This window comes from Toxorhynchites rutilus, chromosome 1 (genome assembly GCF_029784135.1).
Source record: "Toxorhynchites rutilus septentrionalis strain SRP chromosome 1, ASM2978413v1, whole genome shotgun sequence".
Lineage (NCBI taxonomy): Eukaryota > Metazoa > Arthropoda > Insecta > Diptera > Culicidae > Toxorhynchites > Toxorhynchites rutilus.
The window spans coordinates 172,483,842-172,496,571 of NC_073744.1; the positions used below are offsets into that span (position 1 = coordinate 172,483,842).

At 38.6% G+C, this 12,730-nt stretch overlaps 1 protein-coding gene across 12 annotated transcripts in view; it reads right to left on the reverse strand.

Moving 5' to 3' along the window:
- The window catches only part of LOC129763392 (guanine nucleotide-releasing factor 2), a 117,267-nt gene that overhangs the window by 29,829 nt on the left and 74,708 nt on the right, over positions 1-12,730 (reverse strand). For all 12 annotated transcript variants that reach the window (XM_055762412.1, XM_055762404.1, XM_055762413.1 and 9 more), the window contains one exon: positions 1,131-1,372. In XM_055762412.1, the coding sequence (XP_055618387.1) occupies positions 1,131-1,372 (242 nt within the window). The remainder of the gene's footprint in view (positions 1-1,130; positions 1,373-12,730) is intronic.

The window sequence follows — 12,730 nt, forward strand, 5'->3', positions numbered from 1 at the left end:
TATGAATTTTCTTATAATTTTCAAAAACTTTTCCAAACATTTCCAAACAAACAAAAAAAACATTTGAAGATATGTGGGTTAATACAAAACGTAGCGATAATGTTTTTCAACCTAACTCCTAAACATATAGGTTTACCATAATGATGTCTTTGGAAAAGTTGTTGAAAATTATAAGCGAATTCATAAAAATTATAAGCACGACAAACATATTAAAAAAGCCTATTTACTATAAAAAGACAATAAATTAGAAATATTAGTTTAAAATATCTCGAGAAGGGCTGCATTTCGAAGGAGATTGATAGAGTTTTTTTTTAAATCACATCAGGATTTACAGTTTGTGCCTGAAAAAGGTTGTTAACACACAAAAAAATTGTTTCGAAAATTCATAAAAATTTAATGTTCAACAATGTTCTTCAAATATAATTTTACCATCTTGGACTGGTTTTTTAAAGTTTCTACATGGCTTCTATTTTATATGAAAGAAATTAAAAAATACATATTTTAAATATTGCAAATTAAGGTTTTGTAAATAAAAAAAGAGTACTCATTTTTTTCTCAGTGTAAATTTTTTTCACGTTTGACCATCAATACTCTATAACTCTTTCTAAGACACTATTTCGGTACGACTTTTTGAGAAATAAGTTATCAAAAATTTCTCTTACTAAAATGAGACGTCCTTTTCAAAAGATACACTTGAGTCAAAAAATTCTCAAATGCTTTGGAAAACTCACATTTCCTCCAACCCAAACGGAATACAAACTTTCGTTCGAATCAAAAGTACGAGTTTTTAAAATCTGCGTTTTTAGTTCGATTTTTTATTTGGAATTGCTCTGTTCGTAGAATATTCCAAACTTAAGTTTAAGCTCTAAAATGATGCGTTGATTTTTTGACTTAGGCGTCGTGCACAAATTACGTAACGCTAAAAATCTCGTTTTGGACGCCCCCCCCCCCCCTTCGTAACGCAATTTCCTATATCTAATACACAGTAAGTAACGCAACCTCGACCCCCCCCCCTTCCTCGCGTTACGTAATTTGTGCACGAAGCCTTAGCACTCTGTTCCTCTAATTGTTTTGTCGAGTGTATAACGAGAAAGCAAGCAAAAGTACCGAATAAAAAAAAGACGACTCACCTGTATGAACGTTGGCAATCAGCTCGAGCACCACCGTCCCGTTGCCGGGCAGCATCTCCAGCTTGTTCTTCAGTATCACATCTTTGAAGTGAGTGAGGGCGTTCTTCACCTGGCGCACATGGTAGGCCAAATCCTGCACGGGTTTGCTAGCGGCCAACAGATCATCTGCGTGTCCCTTTCCTCCGCTGCCACGGAGTCCGCCTCCGGCGCTACCACTGCGGGGACTGTTGGGTGAGTGGGACCTGTTGGTGCGGTGATGTCGTCGTCGTTTCGTGAAGGACAATGATTTCGGTCGAGTCCCAGATATCGACAGAAAATTGTACATATTTTGCGATTGTGGGAAAGAAATAAAAAGAACGGAAAGAAGGAACGTTAGAACGTGTATCAGAGAGACCTGAGGCACGCGATAGACGGTTTCGATGGTGACTAACACTTTCGTCAACCGAAGGTGCTGTGTAAGTTGTTTGGTGAACACACTTTTTCGCCACCGTCGGGTGAGCTGAGTGTTGCCCGGCTACTGCCTTGACAATAACAGACATCGCAATCGGTCAGAAGATTGTCCCCCGACGGTTGCATATTTGCTTGGAGCGTGCGTGTGTGTGTCTGTACATTTGATTACCAGCGAAAAAAAAACAACGCAAGGCGAATGAGTTCTGCCGGACATTTTCATTATCATCATCAGCATCTTCGCGGGTGCCGGGATCGAAAAAGCTATGTTTGGTAACGGGTTAAAACGTTTGATTACAGCGAGAGACTGTAGTTTGCTTACCGAGACCCAAAAAAAAACAAACCTTCCATTCACAACTCCCATCGAATGTCATGATCTTGAAGCGGTAGTGGAAATTGGCACAAACGAAAAGAATTATCTTATCAACAAGAACCATTTGTTATCTCGCTGGGAGTAGTAGAGTGTGAGAAACATTGAGCTGAATGAGAAGCAAATATTTTAAAGGCGCTAACTGAATAACACAGCAGCAGGTGGTAGTGGAATCAGCGAGACCTTGTCAGTCGGGCCAAAGTGGACACAACACTGAGTTCAGGGGTTCAGAAATAGTGACAATTTGTTCAAATAACACACTTGCCGTCTTCTGTAAATATCCATTATGTTTGAATTTGCATAGATTCGTGTGTAACGACAGTCAGACCAAAATCTAAGAATTTTCATCATCCGTATTGGTGTTCTTAGTCTCAAAGTATGACCAGTGGATCTATTTAGAGAGGCGTCAAAGATCTTGGGCAAGTCCAGGATAACCAACAACATCGGCTGCACTGCCGAATCGCTATGGGCGAAAGACAGCGCTCTGTATTTGCTGGAATCGGCAAGGGTTCGATCAAACAACAAACAATAACAAATGATCAACTCGAATCGAGTGTTGGGTGAAAAACGGCCAAAGTACGAAAAAAAGGCAACACAAAGTGATTTTTGTTGCATAATAATGATCCATCATACACTGCAAACCAGCCAAGGAAACGATTGAGCCAATTCGTTGGGAAATTCTTCCACAGGCAACTTACTCACCAGACTTGGCTCTTCCTGAGTACCTCCTATTTGTATCGATGTGACACGCACTTGCTGAGCAGCGATTCAATTCTTACAAGAATTTGAGAAAATGACTTGAATAATGCTTTGCTTCTAAAGCGGGACAGTTCTTTTGGTGTAGCATTCACAAATTGCACAAATTATGGGAAAATTGGAATGTATAGCTATTGATTAAAAATACTTTGAATACAGTAGATTTTTCCATTTTAATGCAGTAAACGCATGTTTTCCTAAAACAAATCCAGTTTTATACTTGTACACCTGGTCAGATCTGTATGCTACACACCCGAACGCTTTGTTTTTTCATTAATCCCATTTGTCTATTTGATTAAGACTCCTTAGCAATTTCAGGTGTAACAAAGCCGAATTGAATCGTGTACATGTTTATTTTATCAATACATATGGTAAACTACACACTGTCGGCTTACCAGCATTAGAAAATTCCTTTTGTTCCACTATTCGGTTGAATTCGGAATCTGAATCTTGAATTTGGCATCTGATATCTGAATTCACAATCTGGAATCTGAATCTGGAATCGGGCATCTGAAATCTGATTCTGAATCCCAAATCTGAAAGTATAATCTGGAATCTGAATTAGAATCCAAATCTGGATTCCGAATGCGGAATTTGAATCCAATATTTGCCATCCGGAATCAGAATCTAAATTTTAAATCTGATTCTGAAATTTAAATCTGGAAATAGGAATATAGATCTGAAATCCGAATCTAAATATGTTTTTTTTTTTTATCCAAAATATATATTTTTATTAAGGCTCATATGGCGTCAGCCTAACGGGGCCGGGAGTTCAATATTTCGACAATGTTTGCTTACAACTATGTTAGTAATATGTAACCGATTACTCGCGGTTGGCTCGAGGTTAGTATTACAAGTGTTCTCATAATTGGTATGTTGCAGTCTTTGATGCTCTGTACGTGTGCCCGATACCTCCTATTGGGATTCAGCTGACCATTAATCAGCAACGCCCCCCTAGTCTGTACCCCATACCTAGCGTGGTGCGTCTTTCTCTACACGAGGATAGAATGGTCACTAGCCGGCGCAATCATCAGCTCGTGTAGAGTTGTCATAAGCGGTACAACCTTTGGCTCTTGTTGAATGATCAGTGGACTGCACAACCTTTGGCCCGTGTATCTGTAAAGAGTGTGTGTATGTATTGCCGCGACTAAGTAAAAGTTTATCGTTTGGATAGGAGGGATATGAAACGGGGACACAACGAAGGAAACATCATTAAACGTTGACATCGGCGTTTCTGAGGAACAGGTATAGATGAAGCAGAAGATCAGGATCATGGCTACCTAAGATATCCCGGACGGGGATATCCGATTGTCTGCCTTGTGCTCTCAGTGCTCTAGAGAGCTGAGAGCGAGCAGCATGGAACCGGATACACGACCAGACAACATGCTCGATGTCGTGGTAGCCATCGCCACAATCACAAAGATTGTTTGCTGCGAGCCCAATGCGATAGAGATGCGCGTTTAGGTTGTAGTGATTGGACATAAGCCGAGATATCACGCGAATGAAATCACGACCTACATTCAATCCCTTGAACCATGCACTCGTCGAGACCTTAGGGATAATCGTGTGTAACCAACGACCGAACTCATCTTCACTCCACATGCGCTGCCAACTTACGAGCGTATACTGACGAGGAATGTGGAAAAATTCATTAAAAGCAATTTGCCTTTCAAAAAGTGTGCCTTCTAAAGCGCCCACCTTAGCTAGCGAGTCCGCTTTCTCATTCCCCGGAATCGAGCAATGAGAGAGAACCCATGCTAAGGTAATCTTGAATAATTTTTCGACCAAAACACTCAATAGTTGTCTTATTCTTGTTAGGAAATAAGATGAGCATTTATCAACTTTCATTGAGCGGATTGCCTCTATTGAGCTGAGACTGTCTGAAAAAATAAAATAGTGGTCGATGGGCAATGTTTCAATGATCCCTAAAGCGTGGTATATCGCACCCAGTTCAGCGACATACACGGAACAAGGATCTTTGAGTTTGAAAGAGGCACTGGAATTTTCATTGAAGATGCCGAAGCCAGTGGACCCGTTTATGTATGAACCGTCAGTAAAGAACATTTTATCAGATCCAACTTTCCCATATTTTTCCGAAAATATCGACGGAATAACATTGGAGCGTAGGTGATCTGGTATTCCATGGATTTTTTGTCGCATGGACAGATCAAAAATGACAGAGGAATTGCAGAAGTATGGGAAGCAAACTTGGTTGGAGATGCCTGGTGAAGGGTGCACGTCGTGGGTAAGGTACTCATGGTATAAAGACATAAAACTTGACTGAGGAGTCAGCTGGAGTAGATTTTCGAAGTTATCAATCACCAATGGATTCATGATCTTGCAACGGATGAGAAATCTGTAGGATAATTCTGTGAACCGAAGAGTAAGCGAGGGTACTCCTGCCAAAACTTCGAGACTCATCGTATGTGTCGAATGCAAACACCCCATGGCTATACGCAAGCAACGATATTGTATTCTCTCCAGCTTGAGAATATGAATCTTGGCAGCTGATCGGAAGCAAAAACTGCCATGTTCTAACACTGATAATATCGTTGTTTTGTACAACTGAATGAGGTCTCCTGGATGGGCACCCCACCATGTTCTGGTAATTGTTTGGAGAAAATTGATTCTTTGCTGGCATTTCTGTTTCAAATACGCAATGTGTCTCCCCCAGGTACATTTAGAATCAAAATATACACCCAGGTATTTGAAAAACATAGAGTGTTGGATCGTTTTGCCGGATAGGTGAAGCTGGAATTGGGCGGGTTCGTGCTTCCTAGAAAAAACGACCATTTCAGTTTTCTCCGTAGATAATTCGATACCCAGCTTGAGGGCCCACGTGAACAGATTGTTCAGAGTATCTTGCAACGACTTTTGCAGAACGACGGGATTAGTACCCGTGATGGAAATAACTCCATCGTCTGCAAGTTGTCTCAGCGTGCAGTCTCTAGTTAGACAATCATCTATATCATTGACGTAAAAACTGTACAAGAGGGGGCTTAGGCAGGAGCCTTGTGGTAGGCCCATAAAACTGTAACGAGAAGATTTCAAGCTGCCATGAGAGAAAATCATGTGCTTTTCTGACAGTAAATTGTACAGGAAATTATTGAGAATTGGTGAAAGTCCACGATTATGAAGCTTCTCTGAGAGAATTTCCATGGAAACTGAATCAAATGCCCCTTTGATATCGAGAAAAACGGAAGCCATTTGTTCTTTGCGAGCAAATGCGATTTGGATTTCAGAAGATAGCAGCGCGAGACAATCATTTGTCCCTTTACCTCGGCGGAAGCCAAACTGCGTATTTGACAGCAAATTGTTCGTTTCGACCCACTTGTCCAAACGAAGTAGAATCATTTTCTCTAACAATTTACGAATACAGGATAACATTGCAATCGGCCTATACGAGTTGTGATCGCAAGCCGGCTTGTTGGGTTTCCGTATGGCTATCACTCTCACTTGTCTCCAGTCATGCGGGACAATATTCAGCTCCAGAAACTTGTTGAACAAGTTCAGCAAACGCTGTTTTGCCAAGTCGGGAAGATTCTTCAATAAGTTGAATTTAATCCTGTCCGACCCCGGAGCTGAATTGTTACATGAGAGAAGTGCAATTGAGAATTCTACCATCGAAAAATTCTCATAATCGCCTTGGAGCGGAATGTCGCGTACGACGTATTGTGCAGGAGTGGTGTCGGGGCAAACCTTCCTTGCAAAGTTAAAAATCCAACGGTCAGAGTATTCCTCACCTTCGTTTGTATGGTTCCAGCCACGCATTTTCCTAGCCGTATTCCAAAGAGTGCTCATAGCGGTCTCCCTTGACAAACCATTGACGAACTTCCGCCAATATCCACGCTTTTTTGCTTTAATCAAACCTTTTAGTTTGGCTTCTAGAGCTTGGTACTTTAGAAACCATTCCACTAATCCAGTTTTCCTGAATTTTTTGAAAGCGGATGATTTTTCAAGGTAGACCTTTGAACATTCCTTGTCCCACCAAAGTGATGGAGGACGACGTCGGAAAGTGGTAGCCGGTACACGTTTCTTTTGAGCTTGAAGTGCGCTTTCGTAAATCAAACTTGATAAAAAGTTATACTCTTCGAGTGGAGGAAGTTCATGCATTGAAACAATTGCTACAGATATTATTTCCGCAAATGTTCTCCAGTCAATATTCTTCGTGAGGTCATACGAAATATTGACTGACTCACGAAAGCTTGATTCATTAGCGATCGATAAAATTATTGGTAGGTGATCACTACCGTAGGGATCTTGGATTACCTTCCACATGCAATCCAGGGATAACGAAGAAGAGCATAGAGATATGTCTAGCATGCTTGCCCGTGCAGGAGGGTTGGCTATTCTGGTTGCTTCCCCAGTATTCAAAACTGTCAATTTAAAGTTGTCGCACAGATCATAAATCAAAGTGGCACGGTTGTCATCGTAGAGTGATCCCCATGCTGTTCCATGGGAGTTGAAATCACCTAAGATTAACCGCGGCTCCGGCATTGCCTCGATAGTATCAAAGAACTGATGGCGGCCGACCATGGTTCTTGGAGGAATATATATCGAGGCAATGCAGAAGTCTTTGCCTTTGATTTGTGTCTGGCAAGCGACAACTTCAATGCCTGTCATCGATGGGAGAGTGACTCTATAGAAGGAGTGACATTTTTTAATCCCCAATAGTACGCCACCAAACGAGTCATTTCGATCGAGGCGAATAATGTTGAAATCGTGGAAATTCAGCTCATCGGCTGAAGAAAGCCATGTTTCACAGAGAGAAAATACATCACAGTTAGAGCTGTGAACTAAAAATTTAAACTGATCTAGTTTAGGAATGATGCTTCTGCAATTCCACTGTATTACAGTGGTCAAATCCTTGACCTCTTGCCCTGAATCAGGCATCGAGGGAAATGAACGCTGCCAAAAAACCACATTTTTCTTTCAAAAATGTTCTCACAATCGGGAGCAAACATAATACTATGCTTTTAAGAGGGTCATTTATATTTAAAGCATTTAAAATGTTGTCCACCAGGTCAGAAAGCGCAAGCAAGCCAGATTGTGGCTGTTGACTCGACTGCGAAAAAGGAGCTGACGTGTTGGGTGCTGCTCCGGGAAATGCTGAGGACCCCTGGTGCGTAGAAGAACCGCTTAAACCAGGAGGTACTTGCTTCGGTCTATTCTCAGCACGTTCGATTCGAGTTTTCATTCCAACTTGGGAAGTTTCGGTTTTCTTTCTGGGGAGTGATGGAAAAGAAGTAATTTTCCTTTTCCTGATGGCACCCTGCGATGTACCGGAACTTCCTGCATTGGGAGCGTCAGCAACAGGCTCGTCGTTCTGCAGAATGGAGTAGGGATTGTCCTGAGTCGTTGGAACGGAACTCTTAAGCATTTCTGCATAAGTCCGCTTGGAACGTTCTTTTAAGGAACGCTTGATTTTTTCCCCTCATTGTATGTACACCGGGCATTGAGTAAGATCATGAGGAGTCCCGCCGCAATGAAGACACTTGTGCTCTTTCGCGCAAGGATTCTCATCATGGCTCTCTCCACAATCTGCGCAACGTTTTTTATTGCAACAATAGGCGGCCGTGTGACCGAGTTGCATACATTTGTTGCATTTCATTACCCGGGGTACAAACAACCGAACAGGTAAACGAAATGCACCTATTGCAACGTAGTTTGGAAGGGCGGAACCCTCAAATGTCACACGAAAAGAGTTTGTCCGATTGAGAACTCTTTTGTCATTTTTAAGTGACACAGATTTCAGTCGATCGCATGCAAGAATCTTCACACTTTTAAGTGAAGAGTTCTTGAAGCGACCGACACCATCGAGTATCTCTTTTCGAGTCAAACCCTTTTCGTTTATTACACCGTCTATTTCAACGTTGCAACAGGGTACGTATACGCGATACTCGATCGCAAAGAGATCACAGCGCGTTATTTCATTCGCTTGGGTTCTGCTGGAGACGAAAACTCGTAATTTGTCTGGCCCCATCCGAGTAATCTCGGTAACTTCGGAAAATTTCTGTGTCAACTCTTTTGAGATGCGAATGACGTTAAGAGGTTTGGATTTTCGTCTAAAGTATACGATAAATGGGCCTTTGGCGCCATCGGGGTATTCTTTTAGACGAAAATCCTGCTTCTCGTCTTTTTCCTCATCTTCAGAGCTTTCTATTTCGTATACAGAATTTTCCTCCTCATCTTCTGTTTCATCCTCCTGCTCTTCAGGAGGAGGTTCATTATCTGATATATTCTTTGGCGTGGGTGGGGGATCCTCCCCGCCCTCTGCCATATTAATAAAAACGAAGAAGTAGACAACTGTTCGATATGAACAGAATATAATAATTTGGAAAATATAAATTAGTAAAAGAAATTATATTTCTATATAAGTTATTGTTGAAAATTTTATTTATTTCAATTTTTGTTATTATGTGTAATTTGAAAATGAAAAAAGTTCCAATAAAAGTTCAACGGTGATGTAAGAAATGAACACCCCTAATGCCAACGCTTGCCGATATGATAAACACAATGATAAACAATGGTATAAATCGAGCACAGAAGCTATACAGAATGATGGAAGAGGTAAGAGGAAAATAAACTTCTACTTGCCCCGCTGCTGTGTAGCGTGTGTGATGATGTGACTTGCTGCCGGATTGTCTCGATAGCGCACCACTTTTTATGAGCTTTACTCGCTCGCAGCGTACCAGATGAAAAAATACACACTAGAAACGGATGTAAAAAAAAAACACCTGTATCGGATCAAATATAGGTTCGACCGATCTGCTTGCGAGTTGTCGAAGCAATCAAATCTAAATATGTTATCTGAATTAGAAATCTAAATCTGGATTTGGAATCTAGGTCTGGAATTCGAATCTGGAATCTGAAATTGGAATCCAAATCCGGAATCTTAGTCCGGAATCAGAATCTGGCATTTGAATTTGGAATCTAAATCTAGAACCAGAATCTAAAATGAGAATCGGGAATCTGAATCTGGGAATTTGGAACTGTAGTCTGGAACTGTAACTTGAAATCTGAACCTGAACATGGAATCCTAATCTGAAATCTAAATGCGTAATTAGAATTTTAATTCGAATCTGTAATCTGTAATCTAAAACTGAATCTGTAATTTGAATCCGGAATCGAAATGTGGAATCTGATATCTGAAACCTCAATCTGGGATATTGAATTTAGAATCTGAATATGGAATTTGGAAACTGAAACCTCAATCTGTCATATAGAATCTGTAATGGAATATGGAATATAACTAAATCTGGAATCTGTATATCCATAACAGAGTCTGAATTTGAAGTCTAAATACGGAATCTGAATCTGTTATCTAAATCGGGAGCCTGAATCTGGAATCCGGAATCTGAATTCAGAGAGAGAAATCTGAATGTAGAAATTGTTTTTTTTCAGAATTTTTCAAATTTTGGGAACTTTGGAATGTTAGAAATTTCCTAATCCTTTTTTTTTGTATTTTTTATACGATTTTTGTTGCTTTTCAAAATCTTTCTAACTTTAAAAAAAATCACATTTTTAATTTTTTGTATTTGATCTTAATTTTTTTTTTTTTGTGTAATTTTTAAATTTTTTGTAATTTTTGTATTTTTGTAACTTTTGCAATTTTTTTTTATTTTCAGAATTTTCATGATTTGTATAATTTGTGTATATTTTGTAATGTTTGTTTTTGAATTTTCTGATTTTGATTCTGTTATTTTTATTTTTGTACAGTGGAATTCGTTTATAGTGACATCGAAGAAAGGTCATGATAAGCGGATGTCATACAAAGCGTTTTGTGAAAAAATCGTTTTTGATGTAAATATGTACTTATGCATGTAAAGAAGTCATTATAATCGACTTTTCTACAAAGAATTTTATAGAAAAACCGAACTTCGTTGTCGTTACGAAACCACAGGGCAGTTTCGTGCAGTAGTTGGGTGAGTTCAGCCCGTTCGAAGCTGCCAACATGATAACAAATAATAAATAGTGGAAGAAATGTCAGGTAGCAGAACAAGGTGAAATGTCATAGCATCATAAACCCAAAGTGGTACGGCAAGTAACAAGTTGTTGCGGATATTATTATTATTTATTATTCTAAAGCTAAAACCTATTCCTACAATATTTACATTATTCCACGGTTGGTAAAACTTATTCTTAAAACTATGGTCTGCCTATAACTATATGTACACTGCTATTTTTACAGTTATTTACAAGTCTTTGAATTATTATCATAACCTATTCTTGCACTAGATAGTAAATAAAAGGTAATTTTTTTTTATCTGTATTATAGTGATTTTCAACTCATTTGGCTGGTTCGTCACATTTTACTTCCATTTTTGGAGAAATGTCGGGAGTGAGAATTGAACTCGTGACCTTTAGCGTGAGAAGCATGGATGTTACCACTACGCCAGATCGCCTCCACGATAAAAGGTAAAGAATAATGAACTACACACTAAACTAAATTAATAGCTAATAGTACGGTTTGATTGGCAGTTTATTCCACTTCTGTGACTTGTTGTGACTTCTGTATTTTGTATTAGAGTTTTGTATTTTTTTGATTTTTTGTCATTTGTTTTGTGTTTTCAATATTTTTTGTAATTTCTGAAATTTTAGTGAGTTTTGTTATTGTTGTAGGTTTTGTAGTTTTCGTAATTTTGTAATTTTTTGAACTTTTTACTTGTAATCTTTATGACTTTTGGAACTCTTGTAATTTTGGAATTTTAAAAATGTTTCCAATAAAAATATACAAACAAATATCGAAGGAAAGATGTTTTGAGATATAAAAAAAATTAATATTTAATTAAATTTTTGAGTAATATTTTTAACAGTATATTTTTTTTTATTTTCCAACAACTTTGTCAAACATCATATTTCGATCAAACATCTGGATTTTGAGTCACAATTTATAGAAAGAAAGTTCAGTGAATTTCAATACGCCCTTTTTCAAAAATCAGTCATGATATAAATTGGCCATATTATTATTGGTCATATTATAATTGGTGATATAAATTGATCAAATTAATATTGCTCAATTTCTATTTTATTTCTGTAATTTTTGTATTTTTTTTGTACTTTTATTTTTGTAGTGTGGCTTTTGTGAAACTTTTATAATTTTTAAGATTTTATGAATGTTTGTAATTTCTATGACTTTTGTAGCCCTCTTAATTTTAGTTTTTTAATTTTTTTACAATTTGAAATGCAAGTCACCGATTCTACCGATCCGGTATCTAAATATCAATTCTGTTCACTATCGACACATAAAGGAAATTGAAACTCGGTTATTGAATTTGAAGAATTGAAGAGAACCATTTTGTGTTCTTGTCTACAATACTATGCGTTGAGTTTGAGGTACTAACTGGTTTACTGAACCAAAGGTCAGTAAAGTGTGTTTCAGTAAGAATTTGGTTGTTTATTTTCATTCACTGCAACGGCTCTAGTTTTCACATCGAGAAACTATCGACAGCGTTTTGATCCCGATGGTTTGTTTATTCAGTAGTGAAAATTCCATCAAGATTGAAGAACACATTCAAAAGTTATCGACGATGAAACACGAGAGGCGAGAAAAAATTCTGCACACTCACGTTGAGGAAAAAAAATCGCAAAATTCCTGAAATTTCCAAAATCGACTGTAAATACCGTACTCAAACGTTACTGGGAGTCCCTTACGTTGAATCGGGCAGAACCAATCAGGCGTAGAGGTGGGACATATGACCGGAATCTAAGAGCACGAGTTGCTGGTAGATTCATATTTGTTTACGCAGATAAATTTGTCCATAAATTGGTGATCTGGCATGGAGCCTGTAGCTGTGGAGAGATGTCGGGCAGTTATTAAAAGCAAATTGAAGAAATGTGGCAGAACCTGCAAAAAACCAGCTGTGAAATAAGTGGTGGAACAAGAATGCAAATACGATTACCAAATGAAGTGAAGAAAATTATTGGTGGTATCACACGGAAAGTTCAACAAATCACCCTAAAAGCTGACGAAAATTTTCATATTTTTTCCACTTAAAGTTCATTAAAAAACCTACAAAACGACATC